This window comes from Hemitrygon akajei, chromosome 4 (assembly GCF_048418815.1).
Source record: "Hemitrygon akajei chromosome 4, sHemAka1.3, whole genome shotgun sequence".
Lineage (NCBI taxonomy): Eukaryota > Metazoa > Chordata > Chondrichthyes > Myliobatiformes > Dasyatidae > Hemitrygon > Hemitrygon akajei.
In genome coordinates, this window is record NC_133127.1 from 68,259,812 (window position 1) to 68,283,566 (window position 23,755).

The 23,755-nt window shown below is 38.6% G+C and overlaps 1 protein-coding gene and 1 long non-coding RNA gene across 2 annotated transcripts in view; one reads left to right on the plus strand and one right to left on the minus strand.

Moving 5' to 3' along the window:
- Positions 1 to 23,755, plus strand: part of LOC140726427 (uncharacterized) — an 83,410-nt gene that overhangs the window by 44,844 nt on the left and 14,811 nt on the right. The gene's annotated exons all lie outside the window — the stretch shown is intronic.
- hspa4l (heat shock protein 4 like) overlaps positions 5,012 to 23,755 on the minus strand; it is a 58,979-nt gene continuing 40,235 nt past the window's right edge. The window contains exons 12-19 of the mRNA XM_073042807.1: positions 19,883 to 20,094; positions 18,529 to 18,633; positions 18,314 to 18,448; positions 17,526 to 17,651; positions 12,190 to 12,297; positions 8,437 to 8,556; positions 7,899 to 8,060; positions 5,012 to 6,454 (exon numbers count right to left, since the gene is read on the minus strand). Of these exons, the coding sequence (XP_072898908.1) occupies positions 6,245 to 6,454; positions 7,899 to 8,060; positions 8,437 to 8,556; positions 12,190 to 12,297; positions 17,526 to 17,651; positions 18,314 to 18,448; positions 18,529 to 18,633; positions 19,883 to 20,094 (1,178 nt within the window). The 3' untranslated portion in view covers positions 5,012 to 6,244. The remainder of the gene's footprint in view (positions 6,455 to 7,898; positions 8,061 to 8,436; positions 8,557 to 12,189; positions 12,298 to 17,525; positions 17,652 to 18,313; positions 18,449 to 18,528; positions 18,634 to 19,882; positions 20,095 to 23,755) is intronic.

Genomic DNA, 23,755 nt, shown 5'->3' on the forward strand with positions numbered 1-23,755 from the left:
GTTTGAATGGTGCCGCAGCAACAACCTGGCACTCAACGTAAGATGAAAGAGCTGATTGTGGACTTCAGGAAAGTTAAGACAAAGGAACACATACCAATCCTCATAGAGGGAGCAGAAGTGGGGAGAGTGAGCAGTGTCAAGATCTCTGAGGATCTTACCTGGTCCCAACATATTGATGTAGTTATATAGAAGGCAAGGCAGCAGCTATACTTCATTAGGAGTTTTTAAGAGATTTGGCATGTCAACAAATACACTCAAAAACTTCCACAGATGTACTGTGGAGAGCATTCTGACAGGCTGCATCACTGGCTGGTATGGGGGCAGGGGCTACTGCACAGGACTGAAAGAAGCTACAGAGGGTTGTAAATCTAGTCAGCTCCATCTTGGGTACTAGCCTACCAAATACCCAGGACATCTTCGGGGTGCAGTGTCTCAGAAAGGCAGCGTCCATTGTTAAGGACCTCTAGCACCCAGGGCATGCCCTTATTCTTACTGTTACCATCAGGTAGGAGATACAGAAGCCTGAAGGCACACACTCAGCGATTCAGGAACAGCTTCTTCCCCCCTCCCCCCCACCATCCAATTCCTAAATGAACATCGAACCTTTGGACACTACCTCACTTTCTAATATACAGTATTTCTGTTTTTAATCTATGCAATATACATATACTGTAATTTTTTTCTCTTCAACTTTATGTATTGCATTGAACTGCTGTGGCTAAGTTAACAAATTTCATATCACATGCCGGTGATAATGAATCTGATTCTGATAATTCTCACTAATAATATTGGTAGAAAGAGGGATGTAGTCCAACACATTTGAGCTTAGGGAGTTAGGTAGGTTAAAAAGCAGGACCTCTAGGGTCATAACCTTAGGATTAGTCCTAGTGAGAGTAGAAGTTTGAGGGCAAGATAAATGACTGTGGTGGAACAGTTGGTGCAAGAGGAAGGACTTCAGATACTTGGATTCACAATTACTCCTGGGATAGGTGAATCTGCACAAGAATGATGTACAGAAATGTCCTTGCATGGAGGTTTGATCACACTAGTCAAGAAGATTTATACTATTTTGGCAGGCAGTAAGAAACATGTTAGCATTGTGGAAACTGGGGAGTAAAATGAAGGGGATAAACCTAACAAGTCCAGTGGGCAGAGAAAACAAAGGCAGTTAGAGAGCATGGGACGCAGACTTATCTAAAGGAGCCTATCAGATGAGTTTAGAACATAAGCAGCATTTAGAATTATTGTTATTGGAATCATGGGAAGGCTGGGTCTGGCAGTTTAATGTTCTCAAACAAGACAGAAGACAAATGTAAAGGGGGGGGAGTTGTACTACAGATTATGGAGAACATACCGGTAACTGCAATCCTGGAAGCCATATGGTTAGAACCTAGGAAAAAGGAAGGGGTGATTACTATATGGGGTTTATATGTCTCCCAATGGACAGTGGGAATTAGAGGAACAGATATGCAAGGAAATCATAGTCCAGTCCTGATATAGGGCCTTATCTGAAATATTGACCATTGCTTTGCCTCCACTGATGTTGCTTGACCAGTTGAGTTCTTTGAGCAGATTTTTTTTGTTATGTGGCTTAATGTGTTTAGAGGATACATGAATAATTGGAACTTGTCAATATCAAGGAGGTGGTGCCAGATGGTCCCAAGTCTGGATGAGATCTATTCCTGGTTGTGATGGGAGGCAAGGTAGAAAATTGTTGGGGCTTAATGTAAATGTTTGATCTTTGTTACACAGATGCACAGCACCAAAAGACATCAAAGTTGTTTCTTTGAAGACCAGCAGGGTAATTAAAGATGGCAGACTACATTGTAATAAGGAACAAATTGGAGGAAACAATTGGTTCTAAGCAATAGGATTCATGCACAGAGACTGATCAAGAAAAAGACCATAGACGTAGGAGCAGAATTAAGCCATTCAGCCCATCTAATCTGATCCCTGATCCCACTCTCAGCGATCAGGAAACTATCAACTTCCACTTTAAATAACCCTCCTTAACTGTTTTCTAAAAGGTTGCCCCTCAATTTTGAGGCTGTGCCCTCTAGTTCTGGCTCCCCCCCCATAGGAAACATGACTTTGTGCAGGAGAAATCCCATCTCACTAATTTGAGATTTTTAAAGGTAACTCTAAGTCAGTGGGTAATAGGTTGCTATGCTGGTTAGAAGGCTTTGACTAGTGGTCTACTACAGGGATTGGCCCTTGTTCCGTTATATTTATTAGTGACTTGGATGTGAATGTAAATTTGTAGATGACATAAAAGTTGGTGGTGGTGTTAGCAAATAATGTTGAAAGCTACAGCAGGTTGTAAATCAGATGGAAAATTTGGGAGGAGCTTTGACAGATGGAAGTTATTCTGGTAACTAACATGCAATGCATTTTGGGAAGTCATAGGAGTAGAACACCCACAGTAAATGGTGAAGAACTAAGGAATGTAGAACAGACTTGCAGGTTCACCTCCATAGTTCCCAGAAAACAGCAGACAGGGTAAGGAAGGCATATGACATACTGGTTTTCATAGATCAGGGCACAGAATATAAAAGTTGGAAATATTATGTAACTTATTTTATAAAACAGTGGTTAGGTTGCACTGGAGGAAATACACAAGGATTTTACTGGCTTGGAGTCTTGGGGGGGGGGGGGGAAGGAAAAGAGATCGATCAAACTGGTTTTATTTTGCTTGAAGTAAAAGATTTGAGGGTGATCTGATCAAGCTACATACAATTGTCATAGGGTAGATAAAAATCTAGTCAACCCCATCATGGGCTAGAGGTATCAAAAAAGGGCAGAGATTCAAGGTGAGGTGGGGGACATTAAATTAAGTATTTTTTTTAAAACACAGAATGGTTGATATCTGGAACCAATCACTAATTGGTGTAGGCAATAATAGTCCAGGCCTATAAAGATACTGATCCCAATGTAGATGAGTGATAGAAACAGCCGTCTATGCCAAGCGTAAGTTGTACAATTTTATGACTCACCGTCTCTCTCTCAATGCAATTTAAGAAACATGGCTATTATAACTTCTCCAACATTTACAAAGTAAATTTTTTTGAAATACTGCATGAACAAAAGCTGAAGCACATCGTAAAACAATAAACTTACAGAAGACAGACTGCTTATCAATCACTGAATTGTCATGCGTTGGCTGACAATTCAATGAATAGCCAGAAATTTGATTCAGCAGAACTGTATCCATTTAACGTAATTCCAAAACCACAAACACAAAAATAGGACACACTAGTGATACAAGCCATGTAATTTTAAATAAGCTGATAATTACCAACAAATAATTTGAATACTGTAGCTAGTTTATTAAATGATTGTGGATAAAAATGCTATTTTTAGTAATTCCCTTGCACATGATTGGGGATGGTTTGACTGGATTGGGAGTCGTTATTTTGTAGAAAGAAGCTATCTGGACAAAATTCTGGTATTAATAGTGGTACTGAACTTGGTCAGGTGGTTCTTCAGCATATTTTCAAAGTTGCAATTGAATAGTAACTTTTTTTTATTTATAGTCAGCCATTTCTTATATCATGTGGTAGAATCAAATTTATTGGACAAGCTTATGTGAACTAGTTGAATGGTGTTTTAGCAACCACTCAGCATCAGCAAGACTAAAGAGCTGATTGTGGACTTCAGAAAGAGTAAGATGAGGGAACACAAAGCAAAGCTCACTGAGCGGTCAGAAGTGGAGGGTGAGAAAATTCAGGTTCCTGGGTGTCACTATTTCTGAGAACCTAACCTGGATGCAACATATTGTTGTAGCTATAAAGGTGGCACAATAGCAGCTATATTTCATTGGGAGTTTGAGGAGATTTGGTTTGTCAACTCACTCAAAAACTTGTAAAATTAGTCAGCTCCATCATGGGTACTAGCCTCTGTAGTATCCAAGACAACTTCAAGGAGTGGTGAAGAACATTAAGGACCCCCACCACCTAGGACATGTCCTGCTGTCATTGTTACCATCAGGAAGGAGGTACAGACTCCACAATTCAGTAGCAGCTTCTTCTCCCCATCAAATTTCTAAAAGGACATTGAACCCATGAATACCACCTCACTACTTTTGTTTTTTTTACATTACTTATGTAAAAGACTTAGTATTACTGTAATTGTTTTTTCGCTGTATTTATCATGCGTTTCATTGTATTGCTGCCGTAAATTTAACAAATTACACACCATATGCTGGTGATAATTAAACCTGATCCTGATGGTGTGAACTTCAGGTGTAGGCAGACATGCATTATTATATTCTGGATGAGGTTTTCTTGGACATGCACTGTAGTAGTCCATCAGCATTTGCAACTGGATATGGTAGGATATTAGGCTGTTTAATTTGATCCATTGACTTTTAAAATAGTCAAGAACACTTCCAGTTAAAGTAGTTATGTAAGGTTAAGGCCCAAATAGATTTTTTCCTTCCATTAATGCTCACTGCCTGAGTAATCCACATCATTTAGGGCCAATCAGGTTGTAGTACTAAGTAAACTATATGGTGAACACCACAGAACCATATGCAGAGAATATTTTTGTCCTCTGGTTCCAAGTAGTATCCAAGAGATGTAACATTAGGCCTTACAAAATAAAACAGCAACTTAAGCAGCAAAGCTTCAGATGAGTAAAGCATACAGCAGCCAGATGTTAACAAGTGGCCACAAAAATTTTCTTTAAACAAATGAGTGTGATTGTATGGCACCATTACATTACCAATAATTGGTAATCACAAAATGGTGAACCGTTTTGTATCTATCCTATACTTAGTGCCTACACGTTAATTTCATCTTGTGTATTATATAACGAGTAACAGGAACACAAATCCAGTAGGTCTGGATCCCAGCAAGCCCAAATACCATAATGCTCAGCTACAAGCACACATTTTCCACATTTGTCTGCTGTACTGCATTCTGGAGCTTTGGAATTAACTATCTTAAATATTAATTTCAACTTCATTTAGACAAATACTCAGATACCAATAACAGTAAATTAAAAAAAAAACTTTTTCTACATGTTTAACACTTTTATCAGAATTTAATTTTCATTCTTGGTAAGCTGAATTGCAAACCTAAAGAATTCATATGGAGTGTTGCAAGTTTCTTTCTCAGATATTGTCCATGAGCATTATGCAGGCAGCTACATACAGAGTAATAAAACAAATTATAATAGTTCCCACAGGAATCCCCCCCCCCCCCCCCCATCTTGGATTTGAATTCATGGGCAAATTTGAAGAGAACAATTACATTCCTGCACTGCCAAAGATTCACAAACTTTAAAGCGCAACCAATTTACCAAATTAGCAAGCTTGAAAGCAAGTAACAGGATGTTCACAGTCCTGTGAAATTAACACCTAGCCATAAATCAAGGAGAGCATACAAAAAAAACTGTAGCATCAACTCTAATGTCCTAAGCATGAACAGCTCCACAACTGTCTCTGCAATTTTAGACATTCAACAATAGCATCATTTGAAAGAATATTTTGACAGCAAATAGTCTTTCCTTTATCATTGTTTTACAGAAGGCTTTGAAGTATCATTTAAAATGCTCCCATTAACCTGCAATGTTTTTTTTTTGCTCTTTTTGCACAATATTGCAATGCACAGCTGGATAATGATTCAGCTATATGTATCATTAAACACAGTTCAATATTCTTATCCGTTATCAGGGTAGGAATTAAGTCCCAGTAGATCTTCAAAAACACTAAATTATACCTAAAATGCAAGCTGAAGATTGTAATTTGATTGTTCAAAAATGAAACCTTAGTTATCCACATGGATGATGGAGTTTATTAAATAATTATGGTCACAGATCCTATTAAACATTCTATTGATGCTTTTGTAAAGTAAAACACCAATATTTAAACATACAATTTTCTAGGCCTTTTTAATTAAAAATCACCATGGATGTGACTTATTTTTGAAGACATCCAATTCACGGAGGATAAAATTAAGGCATGAAGTAGAGTTGTGAAAGAGCTAGTGACTGTTCCAAGTGCTTATAAACCAGATACAAAAACATCAAAGGATGATTTAAAAAAAAACCAAAATCAGCAGATAACAGCAATACTACATTTAAATCTGGTAGGATTGAGTTTTCACCATTTTAATACTAAAGATACCGAGCCAGATACATTTGAGAAAAACTGATTATGTGCCTTAAGCTGGACATACAACAGAAACCATAGTCTTGGATGGACGCAAAAGGGACTTTCTTTTAAATATAACAGAGGTTATTTTCAATCCACTTCCATTTCTGTGTTCCGATTTTCTGCTGGCTTTTGCTGCTCAACTGGTTTGGTGTTGTCACCACCTGCTATATTAGATTCAGACTCGAGATCATTCCCACTTTCCTCGTGCAATGGCCCATTGGCTCTATCTTTTTCAGGAAGTGGCTCCACTTTTGGCTTTGGCTTGTTAACAATAGGATCACATGTTGTCTCCAGTTCCTGAATAAATGAGAAAATTGAGATTTCAAACAAAGTAAACTTCCCTCAATCCAAAATGGTCATTATGTTATTTTGACATGCTACACCCGGCTGGAACAAGTCTCTAAATTCATTTTCGGATTTGAGCCTTTTGGATAAGCTACGTAATTTGTATAATAACTTGAGTTCAGTATAATTCAGTGCAAAGCCATTCACATCATTGTATCATTGTTCGCTCCAAGTTAGTTCCACCACTGTTTTCACCACAGTTGTGCCAATTTTCTCTTTACAGTTTTTTTTTTGGAAAGTCACCAGCAAATCTCCCCCCACAATCCAAAATGACATTGCATTCAAGATGTTGCATTGTTTCTTTTTAGCCAGTTACCCTATATTCATATTCTCTATTTCTTTAAACTTGTATAGTTTGTCACATTTACTCCATCAAATCTCCATAATTTTGAATTTCCAAGATTCAATATTCACTATTATGAATCACATGTACATCGAAACAGTGACATGTGGTTATTTGCGTTAACCACCAGCACACCAGAGGGTGTGCTGGGGGCAGCCTGAATTTGTCCAAATCTCATCTTAACATCCTCTACTGTAAGGAGAACAATCTAAGTTTCTCCATTTATCTGAAGTCCTTCCACTCTTGTATCTTTCTAGAAAAGCACTTCCCACTAACTGAGTGTTAAATTATTTCCTTAAAGCATGATACCCAAAATTAACTGTACTCCTGCAGGACCCAAATAATATTTAATAAAAAAACAAAACCCTGTCAATGCTGGAATAGTGTAGTAACTAAAAAAATGTTGTAATACTCAGCAGATGAGGCTGCACCTCTTGGGGAGAAGTAAGCCAGGGTGACTTTTGGTCAACGACTTTCGTCAGGAAGAAGACCATGTGATAAAAGATCGTTAAAATTTCATCTGATTAGCACACTTCAGGTGGCCTGGCTTGAATTTATTTCCAGAAATGTGCTTATGTTGGTGATTTTTAAAGATTTAGCACAAAGAGCTTGCTTTTATATTCAAAGTTATCTGGTTTACTTTAACAACCTTCTCAAAGTATTCTAAGAAATGCCAGGCTCATTATACTCTTTCAAATCAGTTTAAAAATATCCTTCGTCCCCAGAGGTAACTGTTTTCTACAAACTAACAACTGAAAAATGATCAACAGAACCCTTAGAACTAACTCCACTAGCCTAAGTACATCTAGCAGTATATACAATTTATTTCTCTCCCTTGAATATATTGTCAGGAATACTTCTTAGCCCAGTCCACACTTTGCATGAGCTACGTCTCAGTCAAATGGTGTCTGATTTTACTATTTACTTATTACGTTCTAACAGAAATAAACATTACATTTTAAAAAATGCTAAGCTATTATACTCAATCTTAAGAAAACAAGAACATTATGTAGTTTCAAGGAATTATTTGATTAATAAATTAATTCTTCTTACCTTAACTTTGTTCATTATTTCTGCTACCTTCACAATGGGGTCCTGGAACAACATCTGGTTGTTCTGTCCAATCATTCTACTATTCATCCAATCCATGGCACTACTGACATTTTTTTCAACTTTTGCCATTTCTGTAGCATCAATATGCTCATAGTTTTCATCCTATTAAAAGTACATTTTAAATATCAAAAATTTGCAAGCTGTTGGAATTAGTGTATCAAATCGCAATACTATTGTTCAACTTCGTCAATTATTTACATTACTGAAAATCAAATTATTAGACAATTCAAATTCTAGGCATAGAAAGCTGAATGATCACCGAACTAGTATTCTGGCTCAATAACAACCATAAACTTACTAATATTTCTTATGGCATAATCTTTCTTGCTATTGTTATATACTTTGAAAATTCTACCAATATAAACCTGAAGGAGAATTTCTAATATACCCATTTTGGGTGAAGGAGTTGTGGAAAATACTGCAAATTCCAAGGTGTCGCATTTAGGACAAAGTTATGTTATTCTGTTATGACCAATACCTTATTTTTATAAGCTTCTGCAATCTTCATGAAAAGCTGGATCTTTTTGCCCAACGCATCAAATGCTTTTGGCCTCTCCTCATGTTCCTTGTATCTGTCTTGAACAGGTTGACCAAGATTCTATAACAAAACAAATTTTTATTCTTATATGGACATCAGTTTTGACCTGTTAATGAGTGTGCATTTTATCCTTCTTCCCCAGCAACATCCCACCCATAACTTCAGTTTCTTCACTAATTATTCCATTAAATATTTCCCTTCTATCAGTGTCATGTGGAATGATACATAGTGATCTCACACTGGGATGCACATCTTAATCCTTCCTGCTCAAAGTCCCCATGATCTACCACCAAGAAAAATCTAGTGTTTTTCTCCACACTCATCTCTGCATCAAGGAACTTTTCAACCTCAGTAATTTCAGTCTTCACTTCAATTCACTGTGCTTTCTCATGATTCACTATTCTCACCTTTCCAGAATCAGAATCAGGTTTAATATCACTGGCATATGTTGTGAAATTTGTTGTTTTGCAGCAGCAGTACATTGCAATACATAAAAACTATATATTACAATAAGTATATACAATTTCAATAAGTGCAAAAAAGGGGAAAAATACAGAGGTTGTGTTCATTGATTCTTTGTCCATTCAGAAACCTGAAGGCAGAGGGCAAGAAGCTTTTTCTGAAACGTTCAGTGTGTGTCTTCAGGCTCCTGTACCATCTCCTTGATGGTAGCAATGAGAAGCGGGCAATGAGGGGGAGGGGTGGTCCTTAATGGTGGAGCTGGCCGAGTTTACAACTTCCTGCAGCTTTTTCTGATCCTGTCTCATGGTCCCACCATACCAAATGGTGATGCAACCAGTTAGATTGCTTTCCAAGGTACATCTGCAGAAATCTTCAGTGTCTTTGGTGACAAATCAAGTCTCCTAAACTCCTGAAATATGGCTGCTGTCATGCCTTCTTTTAATTGCTTGAATATGTTGGGCCCAGGATAAACCCTCAGATGTTGACATCCAGAAACTTGAAACTGCTCAACTTTCCCACTGCTGATTCCTTAATGAGGAGTGGTTTGTGTACCCTCAACTTCTCCTTCCTGAAATCCAGAATCAATTCCTTGGTCTTATTGACATTGAGTGCAAGGTTGTTGTTCTGACTTCACTCGCCCAGCTGATCTGTCACACTCCTGTACTTCTCGTCACCATCTGAAATACTGCCTGCAATAGTTCAGTCATTGCCTAGTTTAGATGGCATTTGAACTGCGCCTAGCTGCATCGAAATAAGTGTAGAGAGTAGAGCAGTGGGCTAAGCACGCTTCCTTGAGGTGCGCCAGTATCGATTGTCAGCAAAGAGGAAATTATATTTCTGATCTGCACAGAATGTGGTTCTGGTGTGGAAGTTAAGGTTCCAGTTGCAGAGGGAAGTATATAAGCCCAGGTTTTGGAGCTTGTTGATTAAAAATGTGGATATGAGTGTGTTGAACGCTGAGCTGTAATCAGTAAACAGCAGCCTGGTACAGGTATTACTATTGTCCAGGTGTTCCAAGGCAGAATGGAGACCCAGTGAGACTGCATTTGCTGTGGACCTATTGTGACGATCAGCAAATTGTCGCAGGTCCAGGCGCTTGCTTAGGGGGCAGAAGTTGATTCTAGCCATGATCAACCTTTCCTAATTGTATCAAATCCTGTATTCATTCCAGGAAATTAATCTCAATCATAGTTGCACTTTTTATAAACTCAAATATCTAACCTCTGGCCCTTTATTCAGCACAATATTTTTGCAATCACAGAATTATACAACCACACATTCACTTCAAATTTTGATGCTCCCAAGCCCACATTAAAAATACTACTCTAACCCTAGCCATGTCCTCCGTGCCCCTTTTAAAATGCTGCTCCTCATTTAAGGAATACAGACTTGAATAAAATGGTTCAGAAAATCACCATCTGGCCAGACCAAAAAAACTCATTCTGTTCCCAGTGGCCATAAATATCCTTTATTCTCTACAGAAATACATAACCTTAAACCTTATACGTTTCTTGTTCAACTTCAAAGTGTATTGACAACTTTGTCACTAAAGCATAGATCAACCAATCAGCTGCCTTTATCATTTCTATACCTTTCCAGAGCCCATCAGGCAAAATTTGTTGAAACTCCATTATGCAGAACTTGTTCTAGATTCTCTATTTCCCCTGCACACTGAGCAATCTTTACCCAAGACACCTATTTAATGCTCTATTGATCACAACTGCCACTCATCTTTTAGCCTTATTTTCAAGATTCTCTCTCATGAGCCTTTTCCTCCAAATTCAGTAGTAGTCAACATCTCACCTCCAAAAAGAAAGTACCTTCTGTCATTTCAAATACTGCCAATCTCTCATTTCTCCACAAAACACCTGTACCTGTGCCCCCCTTTCATGCCAGTTAAATTAGGTTTCCGCCTCAAACATTACTGCAGTGGTACTACCTAACCACAAATAACAAAGGTATACCACCTTGTCTTGACCACCTCTCCTTAATTTTGTCATAATTAACAAATCACCTTTTTATCAATCCCTGGGTAGGATTCCACTAATCTGATACCCCTGTAATCAAGGATATCATCTGTACAGGCCTCTTTTCCAATTTTGCAGACTGTAAGGATCTCTGACCAGCAACATTCAGGTTTTCATTTACATGCTGCTCCTCAGCAATGAGTAAAAATACCATATCAGTTCCTATATATTGCTGACAACACTTCATCTTTAGTTCACCAATCTTCACCCCACTCATTTAAGTAGAACTACCAGAAGTGTAAATACAGAACCTTTCTGCAATTAAACTAGGATGACTAAATAAAGCTATCTTTGGTCCATACCTTAACTCTGAATCTTGGCCATGACTCCATTTCTTTACATTCAACAATTTGAGACAGATTTTTGATCCTGGTGCATGTGTCTAAATACATACTAACACCATTACAAAGATAGATACTTTTTCTTCTGTAACATCATCCACCTCCACTTTTGGCTTAAGTTGCACAACATTTATAGCTTCATGAATATCTTTGTTAGTTCTTAACTCCAATGCTTACTTGACTCATTTTCCTCATACTGACAACTCTGGCCATTCTGACCTACAGTACATTAAAATCCCTAAATAAATACATGCTGTTGGCTGTCTGAGATTTCATGTATTCTGCACTCAAACTGCTGTGGAGTTTTATACTAAATATTGTGCTACAAACACAATATTCTGCAAATGCTGGAAATCTTGAGCAACACACACAAAATGCTGGAGGAACTCAGGCAGCATCTATGTAGGGGAAAGAACAGTGTTTCAGAGTGTGACCCTTCATCAAGACTGTGCCATTTAGCCAAAGGCATACCAAAAAATGCACCTCACTGATAAACTTTACATTACATTGCTAGGAATTATTTTTTTTTAAACTAACATTAATGCTGAAATTCTATTAAGAGTATGCATTGCTGTGTTCATCATTACATCCAAAGAAAGAAGGAACAAATATTCCCCAGGATTAAAATGATTAGCAGCACCTCAGAAGTATCAACATAACCCACAAGTAATAATTGATGTTGTAACACATGGATGAATATACAATTTTCCCTAGTGTCCCAAGAACAAGGACACCAAATTCTGCCAATTATAGAATAATCCAAAAGATTAGACTCATCGAGTATAATTTATTCAGTCAAAATTCATTTTAAGCAACCTGACAAATATTATCAGAACTACTCTGTATAAAGGGTCAGTAGATACCTTTAGATCATTCAGTTTATCAAGATATACTTGTTTAGGTTGGTCTTCTCCATCTTCATATAGCCAATTTTCTGTATCCTCCAACAATTGCGTGAACTTTTGTTTATCCTGAAAGGCAAAGCAAATGGAATTTCACATTATTTTTCTATGTGCAAGTTGCTCACTGCCATGCAAATCAAACAAATTCTGAAGATGCTGAAAATCCAGAGTAACACACAGAAAATACTGGAAGAATTCAGCAGGTCAGACAACGTTTATGGAGAGGAATAGAGTTGACATTTCAGGCCAAGACCCTTCATCATGAAATGTCGACTCATCCTTTCAATAGATGCCTCTTGACTTGCTGAGTCCTTCCAGCATTTGGTGCATCAGTGTCATGCAATCTACTTTGATGTTTAGACTGTGTTTTCAATATTTTTGCAAATGAAACATGATTACGGTGATATAGTCCTGTGATAACGGCTGAACTTGTCAACATCAGAATTAGGTTTATTATCACTGGCATACAGAACAGAAAGTAGTACAGCACAGTACAGGCCTTTCAGCTCACTATGTTGTGCTGACCTTTTATCATACTCCAACACAATATAACACTTTCCTCTCACATAGCCCTCCATTTATCATTCATCCATATTATCTAAGAAACCTTTAAATGTTTCTAATGTATTTGCCTCTACCCCATCCCTGGCAGCACATTCCACGCACCCACCACTGCGTAAAAATACCCACCTCTAACATCCCCTTTATACTTCCCTCCAATCATCTTAAAGTTGTGCCCTCTTATGCCATTTACGTCCTGGGGAAAAAGGTGCTGGCTGTCCACTCTATGCCTCATCATCCTACGCACCCCTTTCAAGTCACCTATCATCCTCTTGTGCTCAAATGAGAAACGCCTTATCTCACTCAATCTATCCCCGTAAGACATGTCCTTCTAAGCTCGCTGGTTAAGTTTCCTCTGCATCCTCTCTAAAGCTTTCACACCTTTCCTATAAAGAGGCAACAAGAACTGGACACAGTACTGCAATTGTGCTCTAACCAATTTCATGGAGCTGCAACATTACCAGCATTACCTCGTGGCTCTTGAACTCAACCCCAACTAAAGAAGGCCAACACACCATATGTATTCTTAACCACCCTATCAACTTGCACAGCAACTTTGAGGGATCAATGGACATAGACCCCAAGGTCTTCCTGTTTCTCCACACTGCCAAGAATCCTGCCATAACTTTGAGCTTACTCTTCCAAAGTGAATCACCTCACACTTCTCCAGATTGATCTCCATTTACCAATTCTCAACCCAGCTCTGCATCCTGACAATGTCCCACTGTAACACATGACAACCATCTTCACTCTCCACAACACCACTGACCTTCATGTAAACTTACTAAACAAACCTTTCCACTTCCTCATCCAAGTTATTTGTAAAAAATCACAAAGAGCAAGGGACCCCAAACACATCCTGCAGAACACAACAGGTGACCAACCACCAAGCAGAATGTGTTCCATCTATTATCACACTCTTTCTGTGGACAATCCAAACTTGAATCCACGCAGCCAAGTTTCTCTGGATCCCATGCCTTCCTGATCTTTTGTATGAGCTCACCATGAGGAACCTTATCAAATGCCTTACAAAATTCCATCACCCTTGTGAGGCACAAAGCCAAGCTGACTAATCCTAATCAGCCTATATATTACTCCAAATGTTTATAAATCCTGTCTCCAAAAATCCTCTTCAATAGTTTGCCCATCACTAAGGCAAGACTCAGTGTTCTATAATTCCCATGAATATCGCTATAATCTTTCTCACTGGTGAATATAGATTGAAACTATTCATTAAGGTCCTCACCAAGCTCCTCTGACTCCACGCACATTTCCTCTTCTATCCCTGATCAGTCCTACCCCACTCTAGTCATCCCCCTATTCTACAAGCACATGCAGAACACCTTGGGGATTTCCTTAATCCTATTTGCAAGGCCTTCCCATGTTCCTTAATATCTCTCCCACGTCCCCTCTTAAGCTCCTTCCTGGTTATCTTGTAAGTCTCCGGACCCGTCTGATTCTTGCTCCCTTCAGAATCTTTCTTCCTCTTGACAAAATGTTCCTTTACTCTACCATCCCTTTCCTTCCTCAATGGAACCAATCTATCCAGAACTCCACGCAAGTGCTCCCTAACACCCTCCACATCTGTTGTGCATTTCCCTGAGTATATCTGTTCTCAATTTACACCCCCAAGTTCCTATCTAATAGCATTATAATTCACCTTTCCCCAATTATTTTTCTATACTGTCTGCTCCTTTCCCTGTCTAAGGGTATGCTAAAGGTAAGGGAGTTGTGGTCACTGTCTCGAAGCTGCTCACCCACCACCAGATCAGTCTATTGACTAGATTCTTTGCATAGTAATCAATCTTCTAGTCTGCCTGTCTACACATTGTCTCAGGTATCCTTCCTGGACAGAGGTAACAAATACCTCCAATCTGAACTTTTTGAACTGAGGAGGAGGCAATTATTATTAGGGAAGGTGAAATCATCCATGGAAACCCTGTTATTTTTGCACCTTTCTGCTCCTCAATGCCTACTGTTATTGGGGGTGGAGAGGGGATGGTCTATAAACAAATCCCAATACAGGCAGTCCCCAGGTTACGAACAAATTCCGTTCCTGAGTCCGTCTTTAAGTCAGATTTGTACTTTAAGTCGGAACAAGTACATCTGGTATTATTTAGTGTCAGTTAGTCAAACGTTTTACCTTTTACTTTTCTATGCATAGAAAATACTTAAGAAATGTATGTATTCCAATAATTAAACCACTGCATTGCTTAGTAATAATTGTAGCTTTCATCGGGGCAGGACCTTTCACATGCTCCATTATTCTCACTTTATCTTTAAAATCCGATCGTTGACCAAATGTAGACTAACACTTTTCCAATGACCAATGGTGTTTCACCTCTTTCCGACTGCTTTATTATTTCCACTTTATTTTCAGTTGCGATTGCTTCTCATCAATGGAACAGAAACACTGTGGGCGGCGGGTCCTGACTTCCGCCGGCTCCCAAGGTCGGCTGGGTCCTAAGGACCACCGCACTGAGACAGGTTAAATGGGACAAGTGGGGGGTGTGCTGGGTTTGGGTATTTGATCCTCCACAATATTCCGCGTGGGAATTTAAACTGGAGGTAGCAGTGTTTTTTTTTAAACGAGGTCGAGTTGCAAGCTTGATATCAACCAGACACGGATGGTACGGGAGTCACTGGATTGACATCAACCTGGCATGGGAGCGGTCTGTCACTGGATTGAACTCGGGAACCTCCTTTCTTGAGCCCGGCACTGATCTCACTGTGCCACCAGCCGACTGGAACGGGTGGGGGGTCAGGGTGAATCTTGCTAAGAAAAATTTAAGCCAAATACAAAGTTACACTCTCACAGTGTCAACGGCAACGACTTAAAATGGCAGGCAGCGTTCTCCTTTCTCAGTTTGTAATTAAGTTGGAGGTTCGTAACTCAGGAACTACCTGTAGCGATCAGTCCCTTCCCGTTTCAGACTTTCACCAGTACTGATATCCACCCTTTCTGCAGCTGTGATATTATCCCTGATTAGTAGTGCCATTCCCCCACCTCATCTCTTTTGAAACATCTGAAATCCCAGAATATCCAGCAGCTGTTTTTTGTCTTTGTAACAGTCAAGTCTCTGTAGTGGCCACAATGTCATATTTCAACATACCGATTCATGCTCTACATTCTTCTCCCTCGTTCCTGATACTTCTTGCACAAAAATAGACATATTTCAACCCATCCAACTGACTGCAATTTTGCCCTATCCACTGACCATTATTCCTTAAAGTCTTTGCACACATTGCTTCTACCTTTACACCAACTGCTCCATCCTCTGACCTATTGTTCTGGATCCCATATCCTGCTCCCAACCTCGTTCAACTCTTCTCAACAGCTCTAGCTAACCTGCCCACAAGGATATTGGTCCCTCTTAAGTTCAGATCTTACCTTCCCCCAGAAGAGATCCCAGAAATCCTGAAATCTGAAACTGTGTCTCTGACCAATTTATCAGCCATATGATCCCCTTCTTAGTCTCATTGGCACACGGCTCTGGCAGCAATCCAGAGATTACTACTACTGAGATCCAGCTTTTCAGCTTCCTACTAGTCTCCAAATGTCATGAAAACTGTTCAGTGCAAGACTGGCTGAGTCTATAACTCTCTACAGCCTCTTTCGATCCTGTACACTGGAACTTCCCTACCAAGCACTGATGCTATTTAGAATGCTCTCCACTGTACATCTATAGAAATTTGCTAGTCTTTGGTGACAAAATAAATCTCCTCACTCTTAATGCTGGTGTGCCTTCACTGTGATTGCATCAATGTTGAGCTCAGGAATGATTCTCTAAAATTTGACACCCAGGAATTTGAAGCTGCTCATGCTGACCCATCAATAAGACTATAATTAGGAGGAGTATTAGAATTAGATGAGGAATTTCATTAGCCAGAAGGTAGTGAATCTGTGGAGTCCACGTCACTGAGTGTATTTAAAGTGGAGGTTCGACAGGTTCTTGGTAGCCAGGATGTCAAAGTTTAAAGGAAGAGGGCAAGAGAATGGAGTTGAGAGGGATAATAAATTAGCTGTGATGAAATGGTGGAGCAGACTCGATGGGCTGGGTGGTCTATTTTAAGATGCTTTTATACACAGCCTTAGGAATGCATCATCCATTCTACCAGAGTTATTTCCCCATTTAAGCTAAGAAATTCAATATGGCTTGATAACTAAATAAGATATTCTTGCAAGAATTTTTTACAAATGCACAATGCAACATCAATGACAATTGCAGATACCTTCAAGCTATTTCCAGGATTCACAATTTAACCAAGTAGAAAGCATCAGATCTGAGGTCTTAAACTTTAAGTGTTCAGAACTGGGAACTCAGTCAAATTACTTTGGTGCTAGGTTTTGAGAAAATGACTTGCTTCTGAATCATACTCCCCATGAATATTAATCACATTTGATTTAGGTATAGGAAGTTATGTATATTTGGAAAAAGCTCAAGTATACTTTCAGCAAGAATTGGAAAAACATACCTAGCCAATATATTTCACACTTCAATTCATCTATTTTGAAATAGATTTATCACCTCACTGGCCTTTCTCAGTATTACATTTTCCCCCATTTACCAGAATATTTGCTTACAGCATGATGAAATAACTCCCCAAGCTCATTTGCCAGGCCAAGATTATAGCGAGTAAATCAATATGAACATCCAATTATTGTATGTTGAATTATAATAGCAGGAAACTAATGCTGTACATTTTACTGACTAGTTTATAGAATGGCAACTTACCGCTTCATTGATGAATTTCTCATAAATTCCACACAATTTGTCTCTGATATCATACACATATTCTTCAACTGCATTTTTAGCATCCATTCTTTCTTTTTCAAGTTTATCCTGCATGATCATCTTTCCCTAGAAAGTTAACAATATTAGCATTTGTGCATTTTAAACTAGTTTAAGTGGTCCTGAAGAGATGCAGAGTGCTTAGATGCTTCCAAATTAGTTCATTAAAAAAATGTGGGTCAAGGATTCCCAAAAGTTAATGAAAATGTTAAAAAACCTTTAAAACAGACATTGAGAACATTCTGGAAGCACTTGTCATTTTGGAAACCATTGATATGACAGCTTAGACTGGTCATTTCAACACTTTAGTTTTAAGCAAGCAGACAATGTTACCTACCCACTGGACGAGATAAGCATGGTGGATAAACCAAACTAGAGAGCAACTATTATTAAATGCTAAAACTTCACTAAAAGACAACTACAAAACAGTGAAGTTGCCAGTCCGGTCTAGACCGTCCCATATGTGACTCTAGTCCATGCATATGTTGTTGACTTAACGATCCTCAAGTAACTAAGTTTCAATGCAACAATACTTCAAAGGCAGCAGTGAACACTAAACTTTTAAGGCAATAAAGCTGATGAATATAATTAACAGTCAATCTCACACAGCTAGTTCTTAAATTTCAGGATACATTCAACACATGGGTATTAAAAAAATAAAACAGTTAAATACACAGTTCTGTGAAATTATTTTTCTTTAAATTCATAACAACACTCAACAGGGAACATACCTCATTTTCAATATAGTTGTTGAGAAGGTCTTGAACAAGCTGTTGGGGCAGTTCACTTTTGATCACCAAATCCACACTCTTCACTTTTATTTTGGGTTTTGAGCTGTTATCTTTATTTTCTACAGCTGGATCATTCTGCAGAGAATTAAAGTTATGAAAGACATATCACAGAAACAGCTATTTGTTCTTTGCTAAATTTGTATAGTTTTACCAACTTTTTCTTCAGAATCTGTGCTTGGCATTTGGGAAACATCATTTTGCTCTTCAGTTTGATCTTTTTGCTGAGAATGTACTTCTTCCTGATCAACTTGCATAGTGGCCTTAAAATACAAACAAAATATAAGATTACAGTCAAGAACAAGCATATTGATTACCCTGCAACCAATACTTTGAAGCATTTGTCACATTTCAGGAAGGAATCATTTTGCAAATGAGTCACTATTACGGCTGGGCACTGTACTGCTACCACAAAAATCTTATGTCATATGTCAATGACGATAAATCTAATTAATTTAATGTTTTCAACCTAACACATGGATTGCAATACCTCACTATTCATATATTTAAAATAACTTTTAAATAAGACATCAATTTAACAAAAATAAGTGAGCAAAGTATTCACTGTTAATCATCTGGAATCCTAACTTAGATTACACAAGACCAAGTTCCATTATGTACAAGCTGGCTTATTTGCTAAATTATTTTAAAATATTTGTCAGGTTAAAGTGACTACAGCCCCCTCCCCACCCACCCACAGTAGAACCATAGACAAGCACATCTCTTCAAATGTTCATGATTTTATGTTAGTATCAAGGATTGGATGCTAACTAACCCACGTAATGCCACTGCACTCTAAATTATTGCCCACATAATTCAACACCAAATTCTGCTACTGTATAACATTACGCAATTATGAATAGCTTTAATGCAGAAATAATTCTTTCACATTCTGTTTTGTCATTTCAAATCATCGAAAGCAATTTTAAAATCTAAAACTGTTTAGGCCAGAATAATTTTTTTTAGTGTGACAATTCCACCTCAAATACAAAAATAACTAGCTCATAAGCATGAAGTGTCGGGTATCTTGTTGCAATAGTTAATTTTGTTATGAATTGCTGATTTTACATTGTTTTACCAGATTTTAGTAAAGTAAGGTTCAATATTAATTCAAATTGTACATAGAATCAAACAATAGTATCAATGTCTCAGTTGAGAACGAGTATATTGCCTTGACTGTACTAAGTTAGAATCAATAGAAAGATAAGGTCCATCAACAATTCTTGATTTTTATCCAGTGATAATAATAGATCTTTCTCATGCACATCAGGGTGACAGTTCAGCAAAACAGGATTAAAGTTAAAATTCTCCTACTGGGGAATATATCCTCGGCAGACAAACACTTGGAAAGTTAAGAAAAACAAAAAAAAAAAACCTGCAAATTTTATACTTGTTTCTCCTTCCGTAAACAAAGCAAAAAGATGGGAAAGTGAACTTCAAAGTTAAAAAATTTAAAACTCCAGAAGACACAGAATTGGACTGGACACATGTCAACGATTCTGTACATCATACCTGGTCATCAATTTTTGCATTTGCTGTGTCCCGTGATAGCTGGTCTGTTTCCATTGGAATATCTTCAACCTGACCACTGTCTGGCTTTTGTTTTTCAATCAGTGATGCACTGGATACATTGAAAATACCATGGATATTGACTCGAACCTTAACTTTCACTTTTGAATTTTCCCCATCATTTTGAGGAGTCACATTCTGAATTGTAAACCGACCTAATTAAAAAAGTTACATTGAAGGATTAATTACTACCAGCATTCTTAAAAAATAAAAACCAAACCAGATTTAGCTGCATCAATACTTCTGATGCTGATATACCAGATGCTTTACACCTACTCCACAACACTGATCTTTTACCTGAGTGCCTCTTTCTTGTACTAACCTTATGAGGTTTGAACAGGACCTTGTATTACTGCTTTGAACAGGACCTTGTATTACTGCATTAAGACATCTTAACTCTTGTACTGAAAGCATCTGGAAATAAATGCACACATACCATTCACCTTCCTAATTAATTGCTTGCCATACTTGCATGTTTACCTTCAGTGATCTGGTACAGATTCAGTAAGTGTTCAACCATTCAGGACAAGTAAGAATTTTCTTCACTTAGTACAGTGACACTTTGGAATTCTCCAACTAAAAGGACTGTGAAATTCAAGTCTTAAGTTTATTCAATACAGATTAACAATTTTGGTAATAGGATATAGACCAGACAATGACATAACAGTAGCAACGATGATTTGGATCAGACCCAAATGAATGCCAGAACAGACATCATGGGCTGAGCAGTGCTATTACTATCATTTCTTATCAACAATTATTACATTCATACTCACACCCTTCACAATTAATTGTGCTACTTACCAAGTGAATTGTTTGCAGCGTCTATATGGTTATATCTTATATCTCTTGAACCATCATACTAAGATCCTTCTATGCACAAAGATTTAATGGTTTAAAAAGATACCACTTTTTAATTTAATCAATTCTCCATGGATTCTAATATGAACCACAGGGACCCTGATTATTTTAGAACAATGTCCTTTGCTCATCAACCTACCATTTTCTCTTAACCACCCTTACAATTTCACCTGAAAGTTTGTCTTGAAAATTTAAAAAGTGTGTGTGTGTATATATATATATTTTTTTTTATTTAAAAAAATAGTGGTGATCACAAGGTCAGCACTTATTATCCACTTCAAAACAGCCTAAAAGATAAACTTTCTTCTCAGAAAAGTATGCAATTGGGCTCTAGGTTAGAGATCTAGGTTTTGAAATAGTGAAAGAATGATACATCTACAAGCCAAAAATGTGTAACTGGAGGGGAATTCAGGTGGTAGTATTCATGCAAGCCTGTTGTATTTGCTGGTGATACAAGCGGTAGGTTTAAATCATGCTGTTCAAGATAATGCATTTGCAGAAAAATTTCTAAGATGATGCACACTATAGATAGGAGGGAAGTCCATTTTTAGCTTTGTGGGAAAAAAATTGACAAAAATCAAGTAGACTACCATGTCATTGGTGTCAAATTTAATGCCCTAGAATTTTCATTGAGGCAAGGGAACACATTTATCTTGGTCTTGATGCGTTTTGCATCTGATTTATTTTCAACCAGTTATTCACTTTGCTCTTGCACCCCAAGCAAAATAAATTCAAAATATCACAAACAAGAGAAAATCTACAGATGCTGAAAATCCAATCAACACACACAAAATGCTGGAGGAACTCAGTAGGCCAGGCAACATCTATAGGTAACAGTCACCCTTCCCGGTAGAGACCCTTCATCAGGTCTGTAACAAATTTGTTCTCAAGCTAATGGAAGTAGCTTTGCCACTGCTGTGGCTACTGTGGAAAGTGAAGCTACAACTGAGCCTGGAGCTGATGAAAAGGGTGCAGATTCAAAAGACATGAATGAAGCCAATACAGCAGTGAGTACCAGCCTGGTAACTAACAGTCTTATGGGGGCTGGTGATCATGATTGTAAACATCCTGTAACTCCAGTTCAGGTGAAGTCTAAAAAAGTAACAAGACAGTGGTTACTTATGATTTTCTTGATCAAGGAAGTACAGCAGAGTTCTGTACAGCGAACCCCATGAAAAAGCTCAATCTGACAGGAAAAAGAACATGCATTCTTTATGCATGATGGGTCGAGAGAAGGTTGTTCATAGCTACATTGTTCACACCATGCCAACATGCAGCATTGTTTTTTTTTAAAAACACCGGGTGTGTAGCAACCTTCACTTGCCTTTCAATAAAGATGAACAATGCCAGTGAAAGTAACCTTACGGTTGTACTTTACTTGCAGTTTATACACTGCTGATCTCCATTATTTCCAAAGCTCACCGGGCAATTTATTTACGACAATCTTCATATTAGCAGGCATGTTCAACTCACGCATGGCCTGCACTTCTCCATAGCACTGCAATGACTTCTAAGAGAAAGACTAATCTTGAAGAGCTTTCACGTCTTCTGATTTTATAGTGTTATGACCCCAGCCCCCTCCTTTGTGAGAATCGCAAGAGCCCTAGTCAAGGGGGGGGTCAAATGACCCAAGAGGGGGAGAGATGTGCTGAATAGACACAGGAAAATGGGAGAGAGAGGGAGACGTGCGGAAGACCATGTTCCCCCGGGAAGCAGAATAAAGTGACTCTGACTATTGTCTCATGAAGACCACGTGTAAAGCCCTCGGGCAACGTGGGCTGGTTGAGAGAGAGATTGACACCGGCGATCCCGTGAGGAAGTATAAAGGAGGGTCTGGGGGGGGACGACCCCTTCAGACGCACCAGAAGACACGCTAGAAATCCTGTGACAGCGTTTTGATAGCGACAGCCGGTGGTGGGGTTCGTGTGCGTCTTTTCCTTGCCTGGGATTGGCGACCCCACAACGGAAGAACGGCTTAGCTACAGGGGAGGCCACCGATGAGCGTTCATTCCCCCAACGAGGCTCCAACAAACTGAACTCCTACAGGTTGGAAAACCTGTCGGGTAACTGTTTCATTCAATTATCTCTCTCTCTCTTTCTAACAAAAGTGCACCAACGCGAAACCACAACGACGGCAACTGGTGGAACTGCAGTGACCGCAAAAGACTTTTAGATATCCAGTAAACAATATATATCTACATTACCCCTAGACAACGATAGAGCTTATTTCTGATTGATTATTACTATACCTGTGCTTTAGATTGAGTTGTGACGACGTATATGATCTGAATGTTTTGTATTAACCATACGTTTGTGCCCCTTTATAAATAAAAACGTTTGAAAATAGTAGCATCAGGCTTCAGCGGACCTATCTATCTTTGCTGATAAGTCACCCGGTTACTGGGGAACGTAACAACAGGTGGCCAAGAGTGAGCCTTTTCCATACAAGTTGCAGCAATTTTGTGCTCATCACCAGAATGTTCCTGCAGTAATGCTTGGGCCTTTAGATATCCTTACTCCAGATTGGCCCACTGCCAACTTTTGACCAGGGTAACCTCCAGTGTGCTGTTCGAAAAAATAGCCATAATCTTCAGTCTTGCCCTCAATGATATTCTTTAAAGGCCTCATAAATGAATTATACCGCAATGAATTGCCGTCAAAGATTTGAGTCTGTCTTTTAGGCAGAGATGCAACGCCATGTTGTTGCGTCACTATGCTTGTTGTTTCCGTTCTTGTTCTTATAGAGAGACAGATACTTTATTGAAAATACAGTGTCACAGTAGCATTACAAGTGGGCAGATGGACATGGCAGAGCTTGGGACCCACTGCCTGTAGCTGCTGCTGAATCCGCAGTGTTTCTGTTCTGTTGACAGAAAACGACCACAATTGAAAATAAAGTGGAAATACAGCGATCAGAAAGAGGTGAAACACCATCGGTCATTGGAAAAGCGTTGG